Source organism: Squalius cephalus, assembly GCF_949319135.1.
Source record: "Squalius cephalus genome assembly, chromosome: 5".
Lineage (NCBI taxonomy): Eukaryota > Metazoa > Chordata > Actinopteri > Cypriniformes > Leuciscidae > Squalius > Squalius cephalus.
The window spans coordinates 38159501-38185771 of record NC_137126.1 but is presented as its reverse complement, the minus strand read 5'-3'; the positions used below and the strand labels follow the sequence as shown (position 1 = coordinate 38185771).

The 26271-nt window shown below is 36.4% G+C and overlaps 1 protein-coding gene across 1 annotated transcript in view; it reads left to right on the top strand.

Annotated features, from left to right (window-relative positions):
• The window catches only part of arhgap20b (Rho GTPase activating protein 20b), a 42827-nt gene extending 16556 nt beyond the window's left edge, over positions 1-26271 (top strand). Inside the window, exons 10-15 of the mRNA XM_079870711.1 lie at positions 3421-3590; positions 5383-5544; positions 5751-5851; positions 12065-12254; positions 17063-17177; positions 21909-26271. Of these exons, the coding sequence (XP_079726837.1) occupies positions 3421-3590; positions 5383-5544; positions 5751-5851; positions 12065-12254; positions 17063-17177; positions 21909-23764 (2594 nt within the window). The 3' untranslated portion in view covers positions 23765-26271. The remainder of the gene's footprint in view (positions 1-3420; positions 3591-5382; positions 5545-5750; positions 5852-12064; positions 12255-17062; positions 17178-21908) is intronic.

Here is a 26271-nt window from a genome sequence, read left to right as displayed (position 1 = left end):
GAGTCAGTCCTGGAACTCTGCCACAGACTTTGCCCTCCTTGCCACCAAGCAGGTGGCTTGTACTATCGGCTGCTTTCTTGCTGCCATGGTTTTCATGGAGGCATCTTTGGTTGAACCTTGCGGGGCTCAAGGTAATGGAAAATCAAAAGATAAATAATTCATGGTAGCATTATGCTCCTTCTATAACAGTTAGGTTGTGATGAATGTAGATGATTTGCAATACCGCGACTTGGGTCCCACATCCTCATTGATCACCCTTCCCTCCTCAGGTGGCAGGAGTACAAAGGTGTTAGCTATGTGCTCTCTCTGTGATCACGTGTTAGGACAGGAAGATTGGGCAATACCACTTTAGCATCCCCCTTCCTCTGCTGTCGCCTTCAGTGGCGTGGGGCTCAGAAGCATTAATCTGCTTCTTGTTGAATCACATTCATATTGGAGTGACAGGCTAGCACTTACCTTTGGTAAGGGGCAACTATCTAAGCCCCCTCCTAGATTATAGGCTGCATCAGTCTGTTCCCATGTATGGATGGGCTGTACAGTAGGGAGAGTTAGCTTTTCCACTTCTGCGTCTCACTCCTTCATTTGTTGACCATCTAGTCTATACCTGGAGGTGATAAGTGTGGACATAGTGTGGGACTATGTTACCATGTTTTCCTAACAGTTTGCTAGGAGTCTTGGGACAGAGTAATAAAATGGACTCTGACACAGCTAGCAACTTGCTATTCTTTCACTGGAACTCTTTCACTGGGCTGTCACGCACCTGTGATGATCAGCAATAGAGAGCAAGGAGGGTGGAGATGCTGTGGTGCTCCATCCCGATGCTTTCTCGCCAGGTCTCTCTGAAGAACATTGCCATGTTTCTTAGGTAGAGAAGGCAGTTAAGAGAATGGTGTTCTGTCCTGAGTCCTCTCCCAGTACTTCTGCCTTGCAGGTAAGTTTTAAGGGTATTGAGCTGTGGGCCTCTTACCACAGGCACTAAAGCTCTTGGTGCACTGTATGGCAAACTTTGGCTACAGCTTAGCTGGAATTCTCACAGCACAATAAGCAGGCATTTGTTCAGTATGGCATAGTGAGTTTTTTGTTCCCATAGTGTCTCACCTTGACACAGTGTCTCATTCCCCTTCTCAGGGAACCTGAATAACCAGATACATTCTTTACATTGTGGCTATCTAGAGGCCATTAGTAGACTTTTGCCATATTTTCTCCCTTAAAGGAGAATTTGTGGAATTCTGCAGAATGGAATTAAACATGCATTTAAAATGAGTTAAATGGAGTTCAGAGCTGTCTACTGAGGTCTGCAGGTGAGTGTGTGTGAAGTAGTGGAAGTAGTAGTGGAATGAGTAGTGGAAGGCTGGGGAAATTGTCACATATCTTACATTCATTTATGAGTAAAAACTGCAATTGCATAAATGATTACTTGTTGGATATCTACAGTTTAAAATTTGAAAGTTGTTAAATAAGTTAAAGGAGAACTCCGGTCAATTTTAACATTGTGCTCATTTTTTTGTAAATTTGGAGTGCTGTCAGTACAGAGAACAACGACAAAAATTGGTGTTGCCTACACCGTTATCCTCTTTTTAAAATTTGCACCCTGTTGACTTCAATGGGGCAAGTTTTAAACCTGCTTTTAGCCTCTTAACATCCTTGATGTGTCATTACAAGTGCACAGCCAATGTGAGTGATTCCTTCAGAGTGAACACGGTGAATCTGACTGCAGTAGATGTGAAAGATATGAATAAAAGTGATGTTAATTCAGCCAGCGCACATACCTGTATTTACTTCCTGTTTTCGGTCAAAGTCCAAAGTAGTCGATTGTCGAACTCGACAATCGACTACTGTCGAAAGCGGCCTTCCATGACTGCTCCACACCCTGTGTGGGATGCATCTGTGCACAGTCTTGCGATAACAGGATGCTCCCAACACTGGGCCTTGGGACCGGAACCAAGGTTTCTTCCAAATGACCACACTGTTGTTCAGACCTGTTTGCACACTTCGGAGAGGCGGTAGAATCCTTGTTTCCCAGGACACACTCAAAGGTTTGCATGCTCACAGATGTGAAGAGTTTGTTGAGCCAGGTGATTGTGGATGTCTTATAGTTGACTGCTTTTAAGTATTTATAAAAAAAACTTAAAACCTTTAATTAATTCTAATCAATTCAACATCCACTTACAGTTTTAACATCCACCAATTTAAGTTCTTGTCCATTTGCTCTGAGAAGAACATTCTTCAGGATTTCTCACATTCATCTTGGAAAGCCAATAATTGTGGGGCATTAGAGTTATCAGATTGGGGGGCTGAGGTCAGGGAAGGCCATGAGCAAGGCAACGAGCATCTCTGTTGTCTGTTTTGATGTTGCACTTTGAAACATAAAAATATCATTGTGTGAGGAATTTGACATTTTTCTGTTGACTTGAAGCCATCCCATAAAAGCTGCTCTTTGTAAAAAGTTTCTGAAGTATCTTTAAACATGCTTATGCACATAAAAGCAATGACATTTTCCCTTTTGTAAATGTCACAAACTTGTTTCTTATTTTATCATTAGTTTTTAAGCAATGGCAATTTCCCTTCTGTAAATGTCACAAACTTGTGTTTTAGAGCAAATATTTGTTTCTATGAGTTTTATATGTATTATTAGTCTTATGAAAATGTATATATGAAATATTTCACTACCTTACTATGGCACATTGTAGCAATAACTTCTGTGCAAACTTCTTATGCAAGTCTGTCATGATTACATGAGCGTCTAATTTTTGTAATCAAGCTTTCTGTAAATGATCATGGATATTCATATTGATCTTTAACTTTTAACATTGCTACTTGCATACTTAAATATATTGTTTTCTCTGACACAGACAGAGCAGCTACATTTTTTGCATTTTTCACCAATTTTTTTAGAGCTTAACATTTTTCAGTACACATATTGTTACGAGAGGGGGGAAGAGATATAAAAGAGAACAGTTAACATTTAATTTAGTTAAAGATTTTCCAGCCCTTAATAATCAAACAAATACTTCTTACAGTTTTAACATTTTGTTAAAGATTTATGGACATTTCCTATTATTTTACCTCTAATACTACCAATAATCTATCTGGATCAGTACTAGTATAGTACTAGGAGCATTCAGTGTAATCACATGGGATGCAGCCAATTCTGATATCTATCTGCCTTCCTCATCCCTCACCATCCCTCACCATTACACTACAGAAAAATAGGAACATCAAAGCATGTGATCAAACATGTTTATTCATTTATAGATCAAGAGACACTGAAATGCTGTGAGGAAACATGTAATTGAAAGATGGTATAATTTTTCTTGTGTTTTCCTTTTTTTCTCAAACTAGAATCAGCGGAACAGTAGCTCCTCCCAATAATGTATTTGCCAAAGTCTGACTGGTCCGTTTTGTATCATTGACTGACAGGTGCTTTGCTGAAACACAAAAGAAAGAGGTCTCTGATTGATTGGGCTCTGAGGAGGGGACACTTTCATCAATCTGATGGCCAGTCTGATCCACAAACTGCCTCTCACAAGCTATTTGGTCAGTCTCTTTCTTCCATTTGTCCTGATGGAAACCTGCCCAAACCAATAATGGTAAGGATATCACTGGCTCTGGACCTTTTTGTTTTTATTGTTTCACTCATTGTTAATGGAACTTTCATTAAGCCACAGATATGAGAGACTATATATAACATATATTTCTTGCTCCTGGCCATATGTTTATTTCTAATATGTGATCTATTTAATATAGCATATAACCTTAAGTCAAAATGCAAAAAAATATATAGGTAAAATGATAATAATAGGTAATGTTGACCAATGTTCTCAAACTGTGTAGTGGTGTGGATGATTAGCATTACAATTTTAATCAACACACACACACACACACACACACACACACACACACACACACACACACACACACACACACACACACACACACACACACACACACACACACACACACACACACACACAAGTAAAATGACAAGAATATGTCTTGACAAGAAAGGGTTATTATTATTGTATTTATCTTACAAGTTTGTGAGTGGCATCTGGATCAGTGGTTTTCAACCATGGGTCAGATAATATCAGTAATGAAACCAGACAGAATCTAAACAGATAGAAGATGTTTTAAGAAAGAAAAATATTTATGCATTTGACTTGGATGAATTGATGTATGTTTTTAGATTTTGGTCTGATACATTTCATCTAGATCTAATGTAATGGTCCGATGAGGGTCTTTCATCACCATTAGTTATAATCTACAGGGATACTTGTTTTAATTAAAACATGGCATTATGTGTGTAATGTGTGTTAAACTTGAACTCCAAGAGATGCCAATTTGCTCAATGCTCAAAAATGTATGTAAATCATTTGAGAACCATTGTTCTTATGTCACCATAATTATTTTAGCTATAAAAAGAATATATTATTAGCTGTCAATGTAAGAGCAGTACTCTTAGCAGTTCGATTTTTAGGTGCTTATTGGCTTCATACTTGTAGAAGCATTTAACCTTTTTTTTTTTACCCTTTCAAGGTAAGTTCAAATCCGTAATTGCTTATTCAAGAGACACAATTATGGGGGTTAAACGCTGTTGCATCATAGATTTGTCATTAGTATTCTGTTTTAAAATTGTCATTCATTTCATGGTCAGGTTAGGTCAGGTTGAGCATCTGTTTATCATAGGCTTAGATCAGGGTTTCCCAAACTGTGGTTTGTGAGGGAACTGCAAGGGATTTAAGAGTTAGCACAAAAGCAGCCCTGTATAGCCCAAGACGACCAACTGAAGATAAGCAGGGTTGAGCCTGGTCAGACCTGGATGGGAGACCTCCTTGGAAAACTAGGTTGCTGCTGGAAGAGGTGTTAGTGAGGGGGTGTTCTCCCTGTGGTCTATGTGGGTCTTAACGCCCCAGTATAGTGATGGGGACACCATACTGTCAAAAAGCACCTTTGGTGGTGGTTGAGGAGACTCCCCCCTTTTATATGTAAAGCGCTTGAGTACAAAGAAAAGTGCTATATAAATGTAACAAATTATTAATATTATTATTTAAAGCCAATAATTAATTAAATCATAATTTAAAGTAAATAATTGTAAAATACAAAGTCAAAATAAATAATTTGCTAAAAAGATATATAAATAATTGTTTACCTGGATGTTATGTAACCATTAACCTATATCAGAGAACTGTGAACATGTAAATGTGTTGTTAAAATATAGAAATATCATCTTAAAGTCTCAGGAGGTACTACAAGTACAGTAAATATTTATATGCAATGGGTTTGGCTGACTAAAGAGTTTGAGAATCCCTGGCTTTGATTTACTATTGTGTGTGTGTGTGTGTGTGTGTGTGTGTGTGTGTGTGTGTGTGTGTGTACACTTAGGACCTACTTTATCTGCTATTCTGTGAGGGTCCAGAGACCCGTGGAATCTTCCGTCGTTCAGCAAATGCCAAAAGCTGTAGGATCCTAAAGGAGCGAATGAATTCTGGGCAAAGTATTTCACTGCATGAACAATCAGTTTTCGTCTCTGCATCTCTAATTATGGTGAGAACACAGTCATTTCAATTCAACAGTGATACAGTATACATACAAATTCACACAAATAATTTCTCATCTACATTCAGAGTTTAATTCTACATTCTCAATCTAAGTTATCATAATCAATGGCTTGAGCATAAGAATTGTACTCTGCCCTATACATGTCTTTGATTATCCTTTTTTATTCTTGATTAAATTGTGTGAGTGTGTAGGAGTTCTTACGGAAACTGCCTGGATGTGTTTTGTGCTGTGACTTATATGATGACTGGATGGAAGTGCTAGAGAGTGAAGATAGACTTAACAAAGTCAGAAGGTGAGAACAACACAAACATACATGTACATATGCTCGCACATACACACACACTATATGTACAAAGAGTACTAAGACTGAGTTCCCACCTGGTATTAAGAGTTTCAGTTGATCTATCACAAACAATGGTATTAGGTATTGGTAATTAATATTTCATTTTTTAGTTGTTCTCAAAAGTTTACATACCCCTTGCAGAATCTGAAAAATGTTACTGTTTTTTTTTTTTACAATATAAGAGGGATTATGAAAAATTTTATGCTATTTTCTTTTATTTAGTACTGTCCTGAAAAAAGCTGTTTCCCATAACAGATGTTTACCCATAGTCCACAAGACAAAATAAAAGCTGAATTTAGAAAAATAACCCCGTTCATACGTTTACCCTTATTCTTAATCATGACCGTTTTTTATTTTGTTTTATGATAGTTGTTCATGAGTCCCCTGTTTGTCATCAGCAGTTAAACTGCCCAAAGATCTTTAAAAAAAATCTGCAGGTTCTTTGGTTTCTGCATATTTGAACCCTTTCAAGCAGTGACTGTATGATTTTGAGATCCATCTTTTTACACAGAGGACAATTGATGGACTCACACACTAATATTACAAAAGGTGCACACATAAAAACAGATTGATAACTCAATAATTTTTTCCGAAAATGGCAAAAAGCAGTCCCAAAGTAGTCCAAATGACGATGTGTTGCATACAAAGTATACAATAGTTTTATCTAAGATGCAGAGTAAAATTTTAGTTGTTAATCACTGAAAATCTTATCCTGATCCACAGATCTCAATCAAAAGCACACATCACTTGGTGACGAGGCATACAAGAGGCAATGAGCTTTTGATATCATTGACATAAACCCTTTTTCATAACTTTTCTTGAGGTGGCTAATTTAGAATTTTTAACGAGTGTGGGATTTCATAGTTTTCTCAATTGCTACTGAGATTGTAGACATAGATTGCTGAATAAAGACTTGAATTTTGTTCTGTTCCTCACACAACCCAAGCATATGTATTCTGAAAATTTGGATTTCAGCACAAAAGTAAAGTGGATTGCATTTATGATCATTTTATGCTACGTTTGTGGTATATTTTATAGTAATTTTTTTATTCATCATAGCATATTCAGAAAACTGCCATGTCCCACGGCAAACAAAATAAATATTAAATAAGTAATGGTTAAACAATTCCAGATTTTTATTTCATTTTAATATTTTAAATTCTTGTTTAAATGATCTAATCCTTTTAAATGAGCTGCCACCAGAAGGAACGCAGTACAGAATGAAATTTAGTAAATGAGCCAAGTGCTTTTAATAAATTCGATTAAAAACATAAAAAATACAATAGAATCAACTGAATACAATTGATTTAATATTCATAGATTCATTTTGTAAAAAATTTACATCTGTAAAGTATTTAAATGATTTACATTTTAGATGCTATGTCAGTACGTCAATATTATACGTTTTAGTGTCTATGCAAACATAAGATAATAATAATAATGTTAATAATGATAATAATGTTCTACCATTATTTGCATGGTAGAACCACATCTTGCATAAAATACATAGGCCTATGAATACTATTGAGATCATGTTGAGAAACCAGGTGAAGAAATAATACACACAGAAAACAACATTTTGAAAGGAGACTTTTTGAGGAGTTAATTAAATACATACTGGAAAATACACAGGAAAAAATGTGCTTTTAGAAGTCTATTGAAAAGAAGAAAAGAAGAGGTGTTGCAGAGGTTCTGAGGGCAATAACAATGGCACCCATAGTGGCTAATCTAAATTTAAGGGAAAGTAAGTAGACCAGTATCTGAAAACCTCAAGGAACAGGCAAGGGAGTGAGTAATAACTAGATAATAACTAGAGAATAACTAGATCGTCTGAAACACAAATTGATTTAATCTTTACCAATAAATCTGATCATATAGTTAAGTCTTTTAATATGATTACAGGATTGTCTGACCATAACTTAACACTTATAGTGAGAAAATTAACAAAAAAAAAGGTTTAGTCATCGGGTTTTAAATTAAAAAAACAGATAATTTTAGAATACCAAAAAGTGAATTTAGTCATTTAAAAAAGGCTTTAGAAGACATAAACTGGGAAGAGCATTTCTCTCATAATTGTACTGAAAAAGATTCAAAGGTTTTATCAGATATCATTCAAAATACTGTAGATAGTTTTATGAGACAAGTTAAAAGTAGACTGAGGAAGCAAAATTGTCTGCCGTGGTTAAATGAAAATATTTGGTCACTTATGAAACAGAGAGATTATGCACTGAAGCAGTTTCTTAAATCTAGGATGGAATACGAGAAGCGACATTTTAATAAATTAAGGAATAAAGTATAATAAGTGAAATTAAAAAAACAAAAGCAAAATTGTATATTTCTATAATAGAAGAAGGAAAGGGTAATACAAAATGCATATGGGAAAATTTGAGAAATTTAACAGGAAAATATAAAAGAGTGCGAAATATAGAACTTGAGTTAGAAGGGAAATGTATTAGTGATCATGGTATGATAGCAAATACTTTTAACAATTACTTTGTGGACACAATAAGTGTTCTCTCTAAGTCATTTTGTCCAGAAATTCCTTGTATTACAGTGACGGATACTGCTCTACCTACATTTACTCTTAAGCAGGTGTCCAACACAAATGTTGACAGAATAATAAGCTCTCTTAAAAATTCCAGAGCCAGAGATAAATATGGATTAGATTCCATTTTTTTTAAAAACTCATAAAGAATTACTCAGAGAACCACTAACTCAGGTTATTAATTTATCAGTAAAGCAAGGAATCTTTCCCTCCGTATGGAAATATGGAGTAATTACACCAATTTATAAATCTGGAAATTGTGTAGAAATAAGTAATTATAGACCAATAAGTATTCTCCCCATAATGTCTAAAGTTGCTGAAAAATGGGTAGCAGAGCATAATTACATATCTCAATAATAGTACGTTTTCTCTTCATCCTATGCAATTTGGTTTTAGAAAAAAAGATTCAACAGAAACTGCAAACTGTTTTATGTTGGAAAATATCAAATCTAAGATGGATAAAGGAGGGGTAGTTGGTGCTGTGTTCTTGGATTTTAAGAAAGCCTTTGAAACTGTAAATCATGACATTCTACTTTTTAGGTTACTTAATTTTAATTTTTCGACTGAAGCCATTATGTGGTTCAAATCTTATTTAAAAAATAGAAAACAGTGTGTAAGAGTTATAAATGCAACATCAGAATATCGAGATTATAATATTGGAGTTCCACAAGGTTCTATTTTGGGTCCATTGTTGTTTAGTATGTATGTAAATGATTTGCCAAATGTTTGTCCTCCAGATGTTATTTGTCAGATGTATGCTGATGATGTTGTCCTGTATGTACATGCGAAAAGTCAAGAACAGGCGGCACAGAAATTGACTGGTACCATGGTTCTGGTTTCAAAATGGATCGTAAACAAACTCTCAAGGTTCTAGATAAAAAGCAAAATAGTTTTCATCATTGTAGTATTTTAGCAAAGTATTCCCTTTTAAGTTGGGAACATTTGATTCAATATGCTGATTTGATACTTATTTTTAAAATTCTGAATGGCATTGCTCCTCCGGTTTTTAAGGATTATATTGATCAGCTAACAGGACGGTATACACGAGCTGGTATTAGGGGTGATTGTAAGGTGCCATTAAGAAAAACTACCTTTGGCCAGGTATCTTTGGCTTTTAGAGGAACACATGAATGGAATAGACTTCCAACGGAGTTGAAATAATTAAAACAAATAACAGGTCATTGTGGTTACTCAAAAAAGCTGAAAAGTTGGTTAATGTTAAATCAAAATTGTGAACATTTATAGGTATTTTGGTATGGTAGTTTTCTATTTGTTATTTTTCTATATTGTGCTGTATATGTCCTTAACATCAACCTGCAGAAGGGACAACAGATGAAAATTAGCCAGTGTTGGCTAAATCTGTCGCATTTTACATATGGCTATGTATTATTAATGTGTACTGTCCCTGATTAAATAAAATAAATAAACAAATAAATAAATAAAATAAATAATTTACATAGAGCTTTACATAGTTACAAAATCAAAGACCCTGCCCTTTAAATACAATAACAAGTGATCACAAGAAAACAAATAGTAATTATCCTTCAAATGGTAAGATCCACCAATAGGACATTTTGACATCCATTCGTCATGGCAAGACTCATAACTTGACTAGATGGCAAGACTAAAAACGTCTGCTTAAAGCTTCAGTATGAAAGTAAAATACTGGCCAGGACTTTTACGTGCTTTTCCCTAATCACTGAAGTGACCTTGACATGCGGGTTAGCGGTAGCATTAGCCAATAGCCATCAGGCAAGTGTTATGTAAATAAACTCCTGATGTACTTACAAACTTTCCAATGCCTCGTTTTATGAGTACAGAACCTATTTGTACTACTGTAGAAGTTTGGTACCATTCTGGCCATTATTAGTGGGGTAATTTAAAACGATCTAAGCGCATGGTCTAAAGCGCAGGGCGCAAGTTCACTTAGGGCGTGTCCAAATCCACTTTTGCTTGTTAAACGACGGGAAAAATGGTCGGCGCGCATGGTCTAAAAGGGTTGTCCCTATTCTCTTAAAGGGATACTCCACTTTAAAATGAAAATTCTGTCATCATATACTCACCCTCATGTTGTTTCAAACCTGTATGAATTTCTTTCTTCTGCTGAACAGAAAGGAAGAATGTCAGTAACCAGACAGTTTCTGGTACCATTGACTTACATAGTAGGAAAAAATATATACTATGGAAGTCAATGGTACCAGAAACTCTGGTAAAAAAAAAAAAAAATGTAACATAATTTTTTTTCAGTACAAAAAGTGCCTAAACTTTGACAAAAAGTAACTTTTATTATTATAATTGTGATTTCATTTGTAGATATGAATGCAACTGGAAAAACTTGTGAAAAGATGTCTTTCAGTTAGTCAAAAAGCAAATAGCAAATAGTGGTGCTCTGCAGCCATCTACTGGTTAAAGTGATAATTTGTTACTTTTAAAACAGCATTTTCCAAAAGATGGGCAAAAATCTTACACTAAACCATGTCAAATTATCCATGTTATCCCCATGAATGAAAGTTAGAAATGTGGGTCAAAAAGACCCTGAACAGCGCACAATGCTTAAGGCAAATGGATTTGTTGTTTGTTGTGTTTTCATATTCAAGAGATTATAAGCTAGATGCAGTTTTTTTTTGGGTTTGCATCAAATGTTCTTCGACTTTTATACATAATAAATTTGTTTATGAATAAAGATTGATCTGTTGAAAGCAGTTATTTTGAGATAAATGCCAAATGTTCTCCTCCTATTCATATTTTACATTGAGCGGGTGCATACAACATATTTGCCCACCGGCAACTATAGTTGCCGCACATTCAATTATGATTTTCAAGAAAGAAAAAAAAAAAACCTGGGGAAAATAAATGCAGAACATGTTCACATAGGACACTATTAACACGATTATATGCATGAAACCATTCAGAAAAATTTGGGCACAAATGGGTTAAAAAACACATTTCAGCGCTAGATCGTCTCTTATTTAAAAAACAAACTAAATGAATGCTCTGCCAGTTAACTGGAGATGTTTTATTTATTTGCAGAATTGGTACATTCGTGCCGCGAGATGTTTTAAAAAGTGGTGGGGACAATATCGACCCTGGCAAAAAGTGGTGGGGACATGTCTCACCCGCAAATTGTGCCTATGCCCTGATCGCTATAAGTTGCCTCTGATTTGCCTCAGGGGATTGAACAAACAAATCCTCTCAACCAGTTTGTACAAACAATATTCTTCTCAATAGATATTCATCATAGAAACTCATGTTGTTGTTAAAGTGCCACTCAAACAGTTTGCTGCAGGCAAAGTAATGACAGTATTTTCTTTCTACTCTGCAGAGTTTTACATTTTGATCTACCATTTGAAAAGTTCAAATTCCAATCCAATTGCTTATTGCTTGGACATTTCTTACGTATTGATATTCATATTCACTAGTTTATGCTCACCTGCTGTTTTATCTTTGTGTGTGTGTGTGTGTTTGTGCATGAATGCATTTCCATATGTATGAGAGGGCTGACAAATGTCTGCACATAGTCATTTTTAGGAAAGATTATTTAAGTATTTATTTTTATGTTTCTGTTATCTGGTTGCATTTGTCTGTCATTGTTCAAGCTGTATTGTCTTTGTGTCTAGTTTACTTGCACAGTTGCCGGAGGAGAATGTAACCTTGCTGTGCCACTTATTTGGAGTGCTACACAGGATACACACTCAGTCAGAGGTGAATCAGATGACAGCAACAAACTTGGCCCTTTGCATTGCACCCAACATGCTCTGGAGGTCTTCCCAAATCAGCCCTGAGAAAGAGGGACAGAGTGTGTTGCAGGTAAGCCAGTAAAAATCTGTGTACTTTCTCACTTCTTCACAGTGATAGTAAATAACATATCCATGAACTGTTTATTTATAAACAGTGGGGTTCAAAAAACTGATTTCTGTAGTGAAAATTCAAACAAATTACAAATTAATTATATTATTATAAATCAAATGTAGACTGATATATGTAGTGAAAATTCTTTGTCATCACAAATTATATTATTATAAATCAGATTTTTTTGATGATCATATTCTCTGGCATTATTTGAGAATGATCCAAAGAGCAGATTTGGTTAAACAAATGTACTTGTTTCATTAGTGACCGAATCAGAATAGTGCAGAATCAGAAATATTTCGTATTAATTTTAGGTCAAAATAAGAGTTTTTTTAAAAAAAACAGATTTAAAATAGTTTATTTAGAGATCGATCATTTAGAAATATATCATTTAAAACAGATCATTTAGTCTTATACCTTTCTGGTTTAAATGGCATTTTAAATCTTTTTCAGTGTGCCCTCAGAATTTTTAAACCCACAGTTTATGTAAAGTAAAGTCAAGTCACCTTTATTTATATAGCACTTTTTACTATATAGATTGTATCAAAGCAGCTTCACAGTGATAGGATGAAAATAATACAAAAAAGTTTGTTTCTAGAAGAAAATTGCATCATCGTCCAGTAGTAAGGCAGATCAATAATATTGTTGAATATTAAATGTCCCCAGCTAAGCAAGCCAAAAGCCAAGGCAACAGTGGCAAGGAACCAAAACTCTATCAGGTGACAAAATGGAGAAGTACGAGTACATCAGGTGTTACAGGAAGTGTCCCCGGTTCCGGCTGACCTAATTTATGCAGCCTAATAATCATTTAACTGAACAGAAATGTATTAAAAATGTGAAATGTGTTAAAATGTATACATTGTTTAATAGGGAGCAAATGCAGTGCTGACAGAATGGGTCTAATACGGTCATACTTTCTGGTTCTAGTGAGAAATCTAGCTGCTGCGTTTTGGACCAACTGGACTTTGTTTATTAAGCGTGCAGGGCAACCACCCAGTACACTCTCAGAAAATAAAGTACATAATTGTACCTTTCGGGGTACAATGGCTTGTCACTGGGGCTGTACCCTCAAGGGTACAATATTGTACTTAACCTTTAAAAGAAACGGTACATATATGTACCTTTTAATGCTTTTTGACCCTCAATAAGTTCCATATATCGTTAGCCTATCGTTAGCATATATAAGTCATATTTCAATGTCTTTGGAAAACAAGAAAAAAACAAAAAATGACTAAGGCAATTATGCTATGAGGCTAACGATATGTACCTTGAGGTCCAATAATAAGCCCTATGGGGCTTAGTGTAGATTGTACCTTGGGGGACAGAAATGGACTCCTACTGTACCCCTATTTCTGACAGTGTAGAGCATTACAATAATCTAGCCTTGAGGTCATAAACGCATGAACTAACTGTTCCGCATTTTTCATTGAAAGCATATGTCGTAATTTATATGTATATATTTTAAAGGAAATAGCATTTGGTTTCATCTCATCACACAGTGAACAAAGACATGACAAGAATTAGAAACAAGAACTAAGAAGCTATACAGGAGAATCAAACCTGAAACAAAACAAAATACCTAAATCACTGTGACATTTATCAGGTAATGAACATACAAGAGAGGCATTCTTAATATAGCTAGTGCCCACTTGGCTAATAGATTATTATAAAACTGTTGTCTGAAACAGCTTTAGAAGTATATCATGTTACACCGGAGGACACCACTGTCACAACTACCCACATACAATATAATCACTCAGTCACTGAGTTACAAGCAAAATTGTGCATGTATTCATTCATGAAGTGCACTCACATTTTATCTTGTTCAGAAATAGAAGCAGTTCCAGTCCAGTATCGGAAAGTTATTTGTTCAAATCTAGGTCCTAAATCTAGGATTTGAACAAAGAAGTGGATTTTGTGCCCCAGCGCAGTAGATCCTAATTTGTATGCCAGCATGCTAAACACTGCTTTCATGCCGCTTAAACAGTTCACCCTCATTGCTCTTGGGAATACAGTTTAAAACCACTATCACCACTGGTTGTCATGCTGGAGAAAATTCCATGAGCTATTACATTAGCACAATCGCTTGAATTTTAAATAAGCACAAGCATCTTCTGGTAAGGGTGCTAAAGGGTGCAATAACCCAGGCCAACTAGTATGTCCACAGTTTATTCCTCAAGAGAAACTAATAATTATGTGACTATTATTAGCCTAAAGCTGCAAATGAGTCATGCAAATGCGCAAATGATGCATCTGATGGCTGCTGACTTAGTCGTTGAATTGTTCTTATTAACCTCTGCAGTTTGCAGCAGCAAAATCAGATTTCCCGATGTCACCACAGGGATCTCTCTTATCTACAGGATGTTGACACAAATGCAAGCAGGAAAATCATTGAGAGCTCGAATCACCAGGGACCGTTGTCACTATATTGTTGGCACGAATACTGGTGGCACAATATGTGTTGGAACACAACAAGGGATTTATAAATCTTAGGTTTGTTTCAAATACTGTGCAAAAGACATGGCACTGCTTGGAAAACTAAGTATCAGCTTCCTTGTAAAACACTGTTTTACAAGGTAAAACACTGTAAAACACGGAATGAATCCACACTGTTTGTCTTACTATGAACTGGGTTTCAAATCCAAGAGTGCTGAAACAGAGATTTTGCATGTCAAAGAAGATTCCTTGTTATACAGATTTTCATATTCAGACAGGGCCAATAAAATTCAGGAGCATGTATAATTGAAAAACATATCCAGATTCTCCTGACTAATATTCTATTGCTTCATATGACAGCTGTTGTTGTGTTGAGTCATTCACTTCAGACTAACGGGCCAGTTGACATACTCACTCACTGCTGTGCAGTGTGTGTTGTGCTTATTGAAATTGTGAGAATCTGATAATCATACATCAGTTTGAATGAAAGCATCACTCAGTGTCACATGTCAGTGCTTTGGACTTTCAGTTTGTGTTTTGATTGGTTCCTGTTTTCCTTTGTTCTTTTCTCACCACTCCTTCATTTCTATGGTTACTGTCATTATCAGTTCAGTTGTATCACCTGTTTAGTCAATCATCGTTATCTGTATCACCTGTGTTCCGTTAATCAGTGTCATCTGTGCTTGTATTTAAGTTCCGTCTGTTCAGTCAGTCTTGATTCGATCTTCGTTATATTTAGTGTGTTGCTACCTGTTCTGCTGACTCAGAATGTGTAAATGTCTGCATGCCTTGATTTTTCCTGGAAAAATGTGCATATGAATGTATAGCCACCATGGAGCTATACATTAGAGCTACATAAGTATATTATTTGATTTTTATTATTTAGTTTTTATAATGAAAGCTTTTAAAATATTTTTGAAATTTAAAAAAGAAAAGAATGTTTCTTAAAATATATTTTTCTATTTTAAAAATGGAATTTATTAAAGAACTTATTTTTTACAATAAATATATCCAGGTGGCTGTCTATTAATTTAGCAGTTATAAAGACATACGTTGAGAATTATAGCACCACCATAGTTTGAGCTGTATATTAAGGTAGGTGTTGGTTAGGTTGTGGGTTATTTTATTGTTTTATTAAAAGCTTGACTGAAGTAATTGTCTGAGATCTGAGATATTTATTGAAAGAGAAAAGTCTGCTGACTGGTTGACAGGAATGGAGAATGGAGTACTGCTAGCGCAGCGGCTCGCAATCAGAGCCTAATATATAAGAAGCCAACAAAAAGACTTGAGGTGGTGGTGTCTGTGGGATTTACTCAGAGATTAAAAATAGAGTGGGAGATTTTGGGAGGAAACAGAACTCAATTTTCTCATGGCTGAGCCTGAGATGATTGACATTATAGCCACATGATAAGGAGAGGAAGAGAAAGATTAACAGAAGTAATATATTATAAGTCATGAATTCTTTTCTTCCATTAATTTGAGAACCATGCTGGGCATTTGAAGGACAAGAAATTCCATTTTGTTGAGAAAAACATAATGCAGCGTGTTGCCTGGCTACCTAAAGATGCCAATTATTAGAAACTGGTCTCCATAGCAACATATTTACTGGGATATGACAAGCACAAAATACGAGACCAATGATCTGACTCCAAAAAGTTTCACGTATGAGGCAGGGTTTATAAATACACATGCTCTGAATCCATACCTTCTGAGAACAATGTCCAGGACTATGTTCAATCATGCTTTTGCATTTCTTAACTAAAGCAATTGCTTTAAGAAGAGAACAGCATGAGTCAATCAGTTGATAGTTATTCATTTTCTGCCAGCTACTGAACCCTATGGTGTCTATTAAATACTGTTCAAATACTGTATTTTTTTGCAATGTAAATGCTGCAGTGCTACAGTATTCCATTCCCTCTGCATGCATTTTAATTTTCCATTTCTTTGGCCTGGTTTGTAGTTGAAATGAGTAGGAGTAAAAGATTCATTGGCTTTTTTCTATGAGAGAAGTGAGGATCTCTATGCAGATGCCAGACACGCACACACACACTGGCGTCACGTACAGTCTGTGCTATGAAAAATCTAAACTAATGTCTAAACACTTTAGAACTTGGACAGAAACAAGGTGGTAGTCATAGCATACCAAATGTGTCCACCACAGACGCACTTACATGCTCAGATGAATGTACAATACAAACTTCTGGAGCTGGTTTGTACAGTGCTTCGGTCTCTGATATATGTGCTGCCATAGTCGACGTTTATGTTTGCAGGCCAGCTGTATCTGTTTTCCATATTGATGATGTTTTGTGTTTTTTTTATCTGTCATTCAGGTCGCCATGCTAATACAGTACCTGATAGAAAACACGCCTGCCATATTTGGAGATGATCTGGACAACCTGTTCACCAGGCAGATGAATTCAGAGCAGGAAACGCATGATTACACAGGTAATTGTGTAGTTATGCCCTTTGGACCTCATTAATATGAGAAGCCTAAGGTACTTAAAAGACAACAATTTGCCTTTTTGACAGTGCAGTTTTACAGTACTCCGTCTCCCACACACATTTAAACTGCCTGCAGGTGTTTTAGAGTTTGACTTAGTAGTAAATTAATTGGAGCTAAAAAAATAAATCTAAATCTCTTTATGTAACTCTGAAGTCTATTATTGTCAATATTTTCTATCTAGGATTATCTATAACCTATTTAGAAGTATTTTTGCCCACCCACAACCCTGTGCAGAGGATAAAGCTGTTTTGAGAATGGATGGCTGTTTTTACCCATACAATGCATGGGTTCAAATACAATACTTTTACTTGTTAGGTTTACTTTAGCTTATAAAGCACTTTGGGTGTACGGTAGTCCACATGAAAGCGCTATATAAATGCGTAATTAATTCATTAATTACTACATTCATTCATTCATAACTTGCTCTGCATCATGAGTATTGTTATTGTCAATATTTTTTATTTACTTTCTAATCACAAAAAGAGTATACTGTTTGCTTGAAGAAATTAATGTTGCATTAAATGGAATTTAATTTAAAACATTTATTTGATACATTTTCTTTTAATCATGGCAGCAGAAGAGCATTTTTCTGTGCATATATTCAGATGTATGGCATAGTTGAGCATGTTTTTGACCAATTTAAAGTAGCTAGTTCACAATTTATTTTTATAATCTGTCATAATTTACCCTCATGTCATTCCAAATATTTAATGAGAACCTATTTTGAAGCATTTTTGCCCTCCCACAACCCTATGCAGAGGATAAAGCTGTTTGGAGAATGGATGAATGTTTTTGCCCATACAATGCAATCAAATGGGTCGAAAACAACATTTGACTCCACTGACTTTCATCTTCTTTTGTGTTGGGTCAATTATTACGTTGAGGAGCCACTTCATGTTCCTGGATTGTGATGCTGTACAGTCTCGGTGTGAAGTATGATTGATCACAGTAATTCTGCATCATCCAGATCCGACATTGTTGTGATATGTCACTCTTTTGCATGAAAGAGTCCTAGTTTTGGCGAACCAATCAAATGTCATTAAGTATATTTGAGATTGCGCTTCACAGTATATTGCTTCTTGTTAATTTTGAATTAAATGGAAGATCAAGAGTCTTTGTGTTATGGGATATCATAGCCCTATGATGAGCTCTGCTGAATACTGTAAGGATGTAAATTTCAGCAGAAATGTAGTTGTTCATCGGGGTATACATACAGAAAGACATTTGCATACATGCTTTTCACTGTATACATATACCTACAACATACCCTGTGGTTTTCTGATCTCAGCAGATATTTTTAGTGAGTTTCATGTTTGTGGTTTGGAGCTCTTAGGAACATTCAATATTCTTTCAGAGCCATTCTGGTATGGTTTTGGCAGTTTGGTCACACTCCAGATGAAAGGTGAATGTTTGCCCTGTGGAGTAGGTTTCATCTAAGAATTAGCAATATACAGGTTAAAGTCACAGAAACCCTTTAAATCATGGCTGTTAAATTGGCGGCCACAAGCCAAATCCGGTTCACCAATCATTTCCATCCGGCCCGAGGGCACCCCCACCTCCCTCCTTGTATTTTCATGACGTTGTGGCTAAATTGATACGGTGTGGCTAAATTGATACAGTGGCGGCTGCAGCTGTACGGCTACGCACTGTGGGTCCCGTATCTATGTCGACTGAACCAGCGATTCCAATCATTCATGAATCAATCCTCCTTTTGAGTCAATTCTTTCTTTTCGGTGAATTGGCCAAACACACTTGCATAACAGTCTGAATTAATGATTAAACGATAGTTTTGTGAAACGGCCTTTACATTCCCAACAAGACTGAGGAACACAGGAGAAACATTGTGCCATGAACAAGTTTAGAAGACTTTAAAATCCCCAAATCACCACCTTTACAAACATTTAGCATGAATGTACTGTAGTAACACTGTATTTACCATGAGCAGAAATGTGAAATACAGGTGCTGGTCATAAAATTAGAATATCATCAAAAAGTTGATTTATTTCAAGAATTCAACTTAACAGGTGAAACTAATATATTATATAGACTCATTACATGCAAAGTGAGATATTTCAAGCCTTTATTTGTTATAATTTTGATGATTATGGCTTACAGCTTATGAAACCCACGAAATCAAAATCCCAGAAAATTAGAATATTACATGAAATCACACAGTAATTACACAGTAATCCCATGGTCATTGAACCAGGTGTTGGTTCTTTTGGCAGTGTGGGCAGGTGCAAATCCTGCTGGAAAATGAAGTCAGCATCTCCATAAAGCTTGTCTGCTGAAGGAAGCATGAAGTGCTCTGGAAATGTCCTGGTAGACGGCTGCGTTGAGTGGACAGCACAGTGGACCAACACCAGCCGATGACATGGCTCCCCAAACCAACACAGACTGTGGAAACTTCACACTGGACTTCAAGCATCTTGGATTGTGTGCCTCTCCATTCTTCCTCCAGATTCTAGAACCTTGGTTTCCAAATAAGATGCAAAATTTGCTCTCATCAGAAAAGAGGACTTTGGTCCACTGTGCTTTATTAAATCCAGAGTCAACGCAGCCGTCTACCAGGACATTTCCAGAGCACTTCATGCTGACTTCATTTTCCAGCAGGATTTGCACCGGCCCACACTGCCAAAAGAACCAAAACCTGGTTCAATGACCATGGGATTACTGTGTAATTACTGTGTGATTTCATGTAATATTCTAATTTTCTGGGATTTTGATTTTGTGGGTTTCATAAGATGTAAGCCATAATCATCAAAATTATAACAAATAAAGGCTTGAAATATCTCACTTTGCATGTAATGAGTCTATATAATATATTTGTTTCACCTGTTAAGTTGAATTCTTGAAATAAATCAACTTTTTGATGATATTCTAATTTTATGACCAGCACCTGTATATATTATAATATATATTGTATTAGATTCATTAGATGGGTAAGGGAATATAATTTATGTTATACATGTTATACATATGGCAGTTTATTTTTGAAGGTGTACTGTATGTATAGTTTTTACCAGTGTTTATGCTTCTGCTTTTTTAAACATATACAGTCAAGCTAAAATTTATTCAGACACCTTCAACATTTCTCACATTATCACAGTTTATTCGCTATAGTTTAGACAATGGTAATAAAATATGACAAGAACTCAGAGTTATCAAATCAGTTGATATTTCACTGGTTTTGGCCATCCTTCTGTTAGACTGTCTCACAAATGAATTAGTTTGAATAGCTGTCAGCTGTCAGCTGTTAAATTAGATAATACCAATTTAGGTCCACCAGTCGCCAAGCAATGCTTAATTTTGTTCAGTCTGTGGAATAAAAAGTTTGCATTAGCAAAAAAACACTTAAGCAAAACATGATCAGGTCAAAGTGTCTGGATAATTTTTGGTCCCAAATTTTTATACATTTTACTGGTAGTCCACTGTATGAAGAATTTTTGGGTGTAATATGTCACAATTTACTTTATTTAGCTATCCTCACTTACATAAATTAACTATAGTGTCCTGCACCCACTAGTTACAAAATATCAAAAATTATATCTGGTGTCTGGATAATTTTTGGTTTGACTGTAAATTCATAAAATCATATCATTTGACAGTGAGCAGCCAGCATGGCTTTACGTGTGGTTACCAAGTCAGTCTCACTGTCACATTTTTTTTATTTTTGTTTTTATTTAAGCCTATAATATAGGCTAATGATTATAAATAAAATAATTCTTACAAATAGCTATGAGCTTGTATAATGTCCTGGCCCAATTCCCTCCATTGGCCCTTACCAATCATGGCCTCATAATAATCTCCATCCATTGAATTGGCTCTATCACTCCCTCTCCTCTCCACTTATAGCTGGTGTGTGGTGAGCGCACTGACGCCGTTGTTCTGTGGCTGCCGTCGATTCATCCATGTGGATGCTGCACACTGGTGGTGGTGGTGGTTGAGGAAAGATCCCTGACATGATTGTAAATCGCTTTGGGTGTACAGTATACACGAAAGCACTATTCATTCATTCGTTCGTTCGTTCGTTCATTCATTCGTTCATTCATTCATTCATTAGTTTGTTTGAATAGCCCTGCTTTAAACCAGTGTTTCACAACCCTGTTCCTCTCTACCAACGAACTGATGAGTTGAATCAGGTGTGTTTGATTAGGAAGAGTTCGAAAATGTGTAGAGCAGGTGTGCCTCCAGGAACAGGGTTGGGAATCACTGCTTTAAATGGTGTTCTTTACCAATGTCATAACTATCCCAGTTTTTTTGTGCATGTACTGTAAATGACTTTATGAGCTTTATAAATATGTTTCATTTGTATTAGGTTGGATTCTTTTCTCAGATGTACAAACCTTACAAGAAACATTTTCAATTGAATGCATTCATTTACAAACACCATATATATATATATATATATATATATATATATATATATGTGTGTGTGTGTGTGTGTGTGTGTGTGTGCGTGCGTGTGTGTATGTGTATTTTAATAATATTCAATTATTATTTAGTTCATATTAATTTACAGCTATTAATAATTTTTTTTATATTACATTTTTATATTACCTATCTTATAGGTAATATATAAATTACTCTTATCTATTACTTTTTATATGTATGTTAAAATGACAAAGCTGCAATACATTTTGAAATATTTTACAATTCTTTCTCTTCTCTAGATGCTTCATATCATCTTGTGCACTCCTCTTCAGAGGACACAGATCAAGACCTCACCGTTTCTTCCCAATTGCCTGAAGTTCATCCACTTTACCTCCCTTTGGCTGCTCTTTCCCTGAAAGAGAAGAGGAGACCCCGGCCCTTTCAAACTGATATGCCGTCGACAGAAGGCGCCTACAGCTGTGGAACACTGGATTCCATTTCATCTCGCTCCAGTGCTTCTGTGAGTATGCTGGGAGTTGGGGATCTCAGCCAATCACGCGATCGATGCCTCTCTGAGCCTTCCATGTATTTTTCCACACCCCAAACATCGGCAACGACTCATACCCCTGTTATCCGCCAATCCAGCTATGATGCCGCTGTAATAGACAGCAGAAATGAGCAGTCACAAGGCTCCATGGGGCTGAGCCCAGAACAACAATCACACAATTCTGGAATGGGTACCAGGCGACGACGTTACACTTTTTGGAAGTCACCACAAATCCCCACGCGCTTCCGTCATCCTGCGCAGAGATTAGCCAGCATGTCGAGTCTGTCATCTACAACCACTTCTTCGCTCAGCTCATTGGATAGTACGTTGTCCCTTAGCTCTGCCGATCCAATCCCCAGCCCTCAAGATACACAGTCCCGGCCTTTTCTTTTCGGAGCTGCTGCGAGACTGCAGCCTCTCACACCTGAAATGTGCAGAAAGCGGTGGACAAGTACTTTTACTTACGAAGAGGAAGAGGACATTTGGAGAGAGAGAGATCACAAGACTGAAAATGAGAAAGAGAGTGAATTTGAAGCATCTTTTCATGACTGTTGTGGAGAGAAAGTAGTGAAGGATGGAGAAAGACCCGAGGGTGAGGATGCCATGAGCTGTGAGTCCTTCGGTGATGTTCATGAGGTTAAAGGTGCAACAAGACAATCTGTGTCTATGTGCAGCGTGAAGTTTAGTGTGAATCCATTACAACCCTCTGCTGCATACCAGATAGAGCCCAATCTTGATATAAACTCGCAAGCGATTTCACTGAATCCCTGCAGTGTATGGACAGTCCCACTGATGAATCAGGTTGGCAATGATATACAGGAATCCCAGGTGACTCAAACACTAACACACACACCCACAATGACACAAAAGCAATCCAGTACCAATGGAGAAAACTCTGTAAGTCAGCACCAGCTGGAGCGTAAAAAAAATGCTTGTTCAAACATGCATGCCTCGGGTAGGCAGAAAGTGAGCAGAATGAAAATTACAGTCTTTCCTTTTGCTGGAAGAGTGATGCTAAAACATTCTAAAGTCACAGATCAAACTGCAAACATGCCAATGGAAACAGAGCAGAAAGTTGAGCCAGGATTCAGTGTAGAAAAGGAGGGAAAAGTGCGAGAATCTGTTCAGGTACATATCCCACAGACACTGTTTTACGGTCATAATGTTCCGCTTGTGTTACTTTCTACACCACCACAGCAAATGTCAGTCCAGGTGAGGACACATTGTACTCCCCCTGATGATGTTGGTGTGACAGATGCAGGTTTGTGTGATGAAGCTAATGTTAGCATTGTCGCAACTGATATTAGCAACGGAGTAAGCAGTTACCCAGCAGAGAATACCATTCAGAACGTCAAATGTATTAGTCATAGCATGAGCACAGTTGATGATTTGCACAGCCCTGGCTCTATTACTGAACCCGCTAGCCCCGCTGTTAGCTTTAGGCGTGGTTATAATGTTAACCCTAGTATAAAGCTTATTCAGAGCAATGCTAATCAGAGTGTAGCCTATCCGAAAACCGCTAGCAAATCCTCAGGAACCTTTCGCCACACAATCTGTATCAAGCTCCCTGGCAGCAGAGGGATGGCACAGAACAAGCCATTACCATAATTAATCCTTCTGGTTATGTAATATTACGTGGAGGTGGAGTGTATGCAGCATTTGTTCTCAGTGTTTTTTCGTAAGAACGAGGTCAGGTATAGAGTCTGCAGGTTTTATGCAGTGCAGCAGGAATACGTGTTTTGTGTGTATTTGTGTGTTTGGAGTAGAGGCTAAAGGCATAAAATGAAAATGCACTTCCACAGGGATTGCACTGCATGGTGTGCCATTTCAAAGGCTTCTGCAGAGACGGCACACAGAGACGGGAGTGATGCAGTTGTGTGAATGGAAAACTCACATTGCTCCGGTTATAATTATTTTTTTATTTCAAATGAACAATAAAAACATTAACATCACAAAACTGAAACCAAAATAGACCAAAGCTTAAACCAAAGTAAATTAATATGATTTTGTTAAATTTTGTTAAATGTTAAATCTGTTTCCATAGACGTGCCACCAGAGAATGCTGCCTACACTGTTTGTCTGAGCCAGGATCTGGCAATTCTCAAAGCGTTTTTTATTACTTCACAATTTTGTATTATTATTTTTTAATTGCTGTATAACAGAGTAACACTAATGGACAAGTTTAGTTAAAACAACATTTTGGCTGGAGTGGTCTGGTATAGGAAGCGCAGTGTCCATGTGGCACATACAAAGAAAGCATAAGATTGAGACAGATAATTAAGACATAAGAAAAGATTATAAAAACAGAGAAAGAATTTGGTTTTGAATGCATGAACCACAACATTCATGTAGAAACAGAAAATCATGTGATGATGATCACGCTCTTGACAAAGGTTAAACAGTAGACGTCACAAAGTGCGTCACTATAGGAACAAAGTAGGTGGCAGGAGAAGGGACCTACTGTATGTGAAGACAGCAAAAAAAGGTATAACCCATGGAAGCTGAACAGCGTAAGATGCTGTGAGAAGAGTATTAGATGAACAATAAGGAGGAACAAGGGAGTGAGATGTGTTTAGATGTTAGTGTGCATCATGTAGATCCAGTGAAAGTCATTAGAGGTGATGTTTTAAATAATCATATGGTTAAGAGTCATGTTTGTTTTTGTGCTCAGTGGGTAGCACTGCTCTTCCAGCAGTGAAGACAGCAGCATAGGTGAATTGGAGAGACTGCTATCATCAGTAGCTGTGAGTGTGAATTATTTACACAATGGCAAGAAAATGTTTTCTTCATGCCTAATATGATGGAAATAAAGATCTAACTAGGATATTGACAACATGAGGGTATCAACTTTTTGATACTTTCAACTTTCTTTTGAAAATTTACAGATTTTGTATTTTTATCCAAGTGGATGAAATGTTTTAAAGTTTCAAATCCATGTCTAATATTTAGGATATTTGTGTTGTTGTTTCCCACCAAAAACATCACTTTGCTGGAGTAATACTAAAAGTTAAAATTAATATTCACAAGAATATTTGAATATTTGAAGAATTGTTTGTTTTAAACATTTTGATTGCAGAAAAGAAACAAATGTTTCTTGATAAATTGGCATCTTTTCATGCTAGAATATTTAAAGGGATAGTTGTCAGCAAGTGTCAGCAAATGTCAGCAAGTCTTATTTAGATTTACAGAATTTGACACATTACGTCTGATTCTCCTGGTTCTGTATTCAGTTCAGTTTTTCAGTCAGTGTAATGATAAATGATTGTGATCTGTCCATCCAAAGGTAACATGATGGATGCAGGCAGTGATGAGGAGTGTTATGGCTGACGGTGATTATGGCCTGCTGTAAAGATGAGGAAGAGGTATAGGGATGTTTTTAAGGTGCCATCAAACTAGACTTTGTGCTCCATTTACTTCCCTTCAAACACATGTGAACACAGGAGAATAGAATTGCATGCTCCTTGCCTAACTTTGGTGAGCACTGACCTATGAATTTGCCTAGTGAAAGGTATTTTACCAACAAAAAAAGGATCTAAAGGTCACAGATTGACTTCTTAACTCAGTACGTTTAATAATAATAATAAGATACTGTATTTTAACATTTTGAATTGAATTTTTTATGTGTGATTTATTATTTATTAAAGATAAAGGAAATAGAGCATGATGTCATATCCTATTGCCCATTCAGTTCAAGTCATTTCAGATGTTCAAAACTATTATGAAGCAAAGGAGCCAACTGCATTTGGCTGCTATTCTCTTATCCACCCCCTCTCTGAGACATGTGAATAGCTTCTCTAGGCGTTTCTGATGAGCTCTAAATGTCCGCAGCTGTTTTTCTTGTCACACAACCACACGATGAGTTCTCAATCGGAAGACTAAGCCCAATATGGCTGCATATCTCGGCTGCCAGGTCAAACTCAAAGGATATCCCAATTTAAAGGATCCTTTGAAGGCAGCCTTCATTTGTGTTCTTCATTCTGCCTGTTTTGAGGAATGCATCAAGTGTATCCTTTGTATCCTCCAATCCCACAAACACAATTCGTTGCACACATTTCAATTCACAAAAAAAGAATTAGCATAATGAATCGGCACTGAGCTTGTCCAATTTCACTATG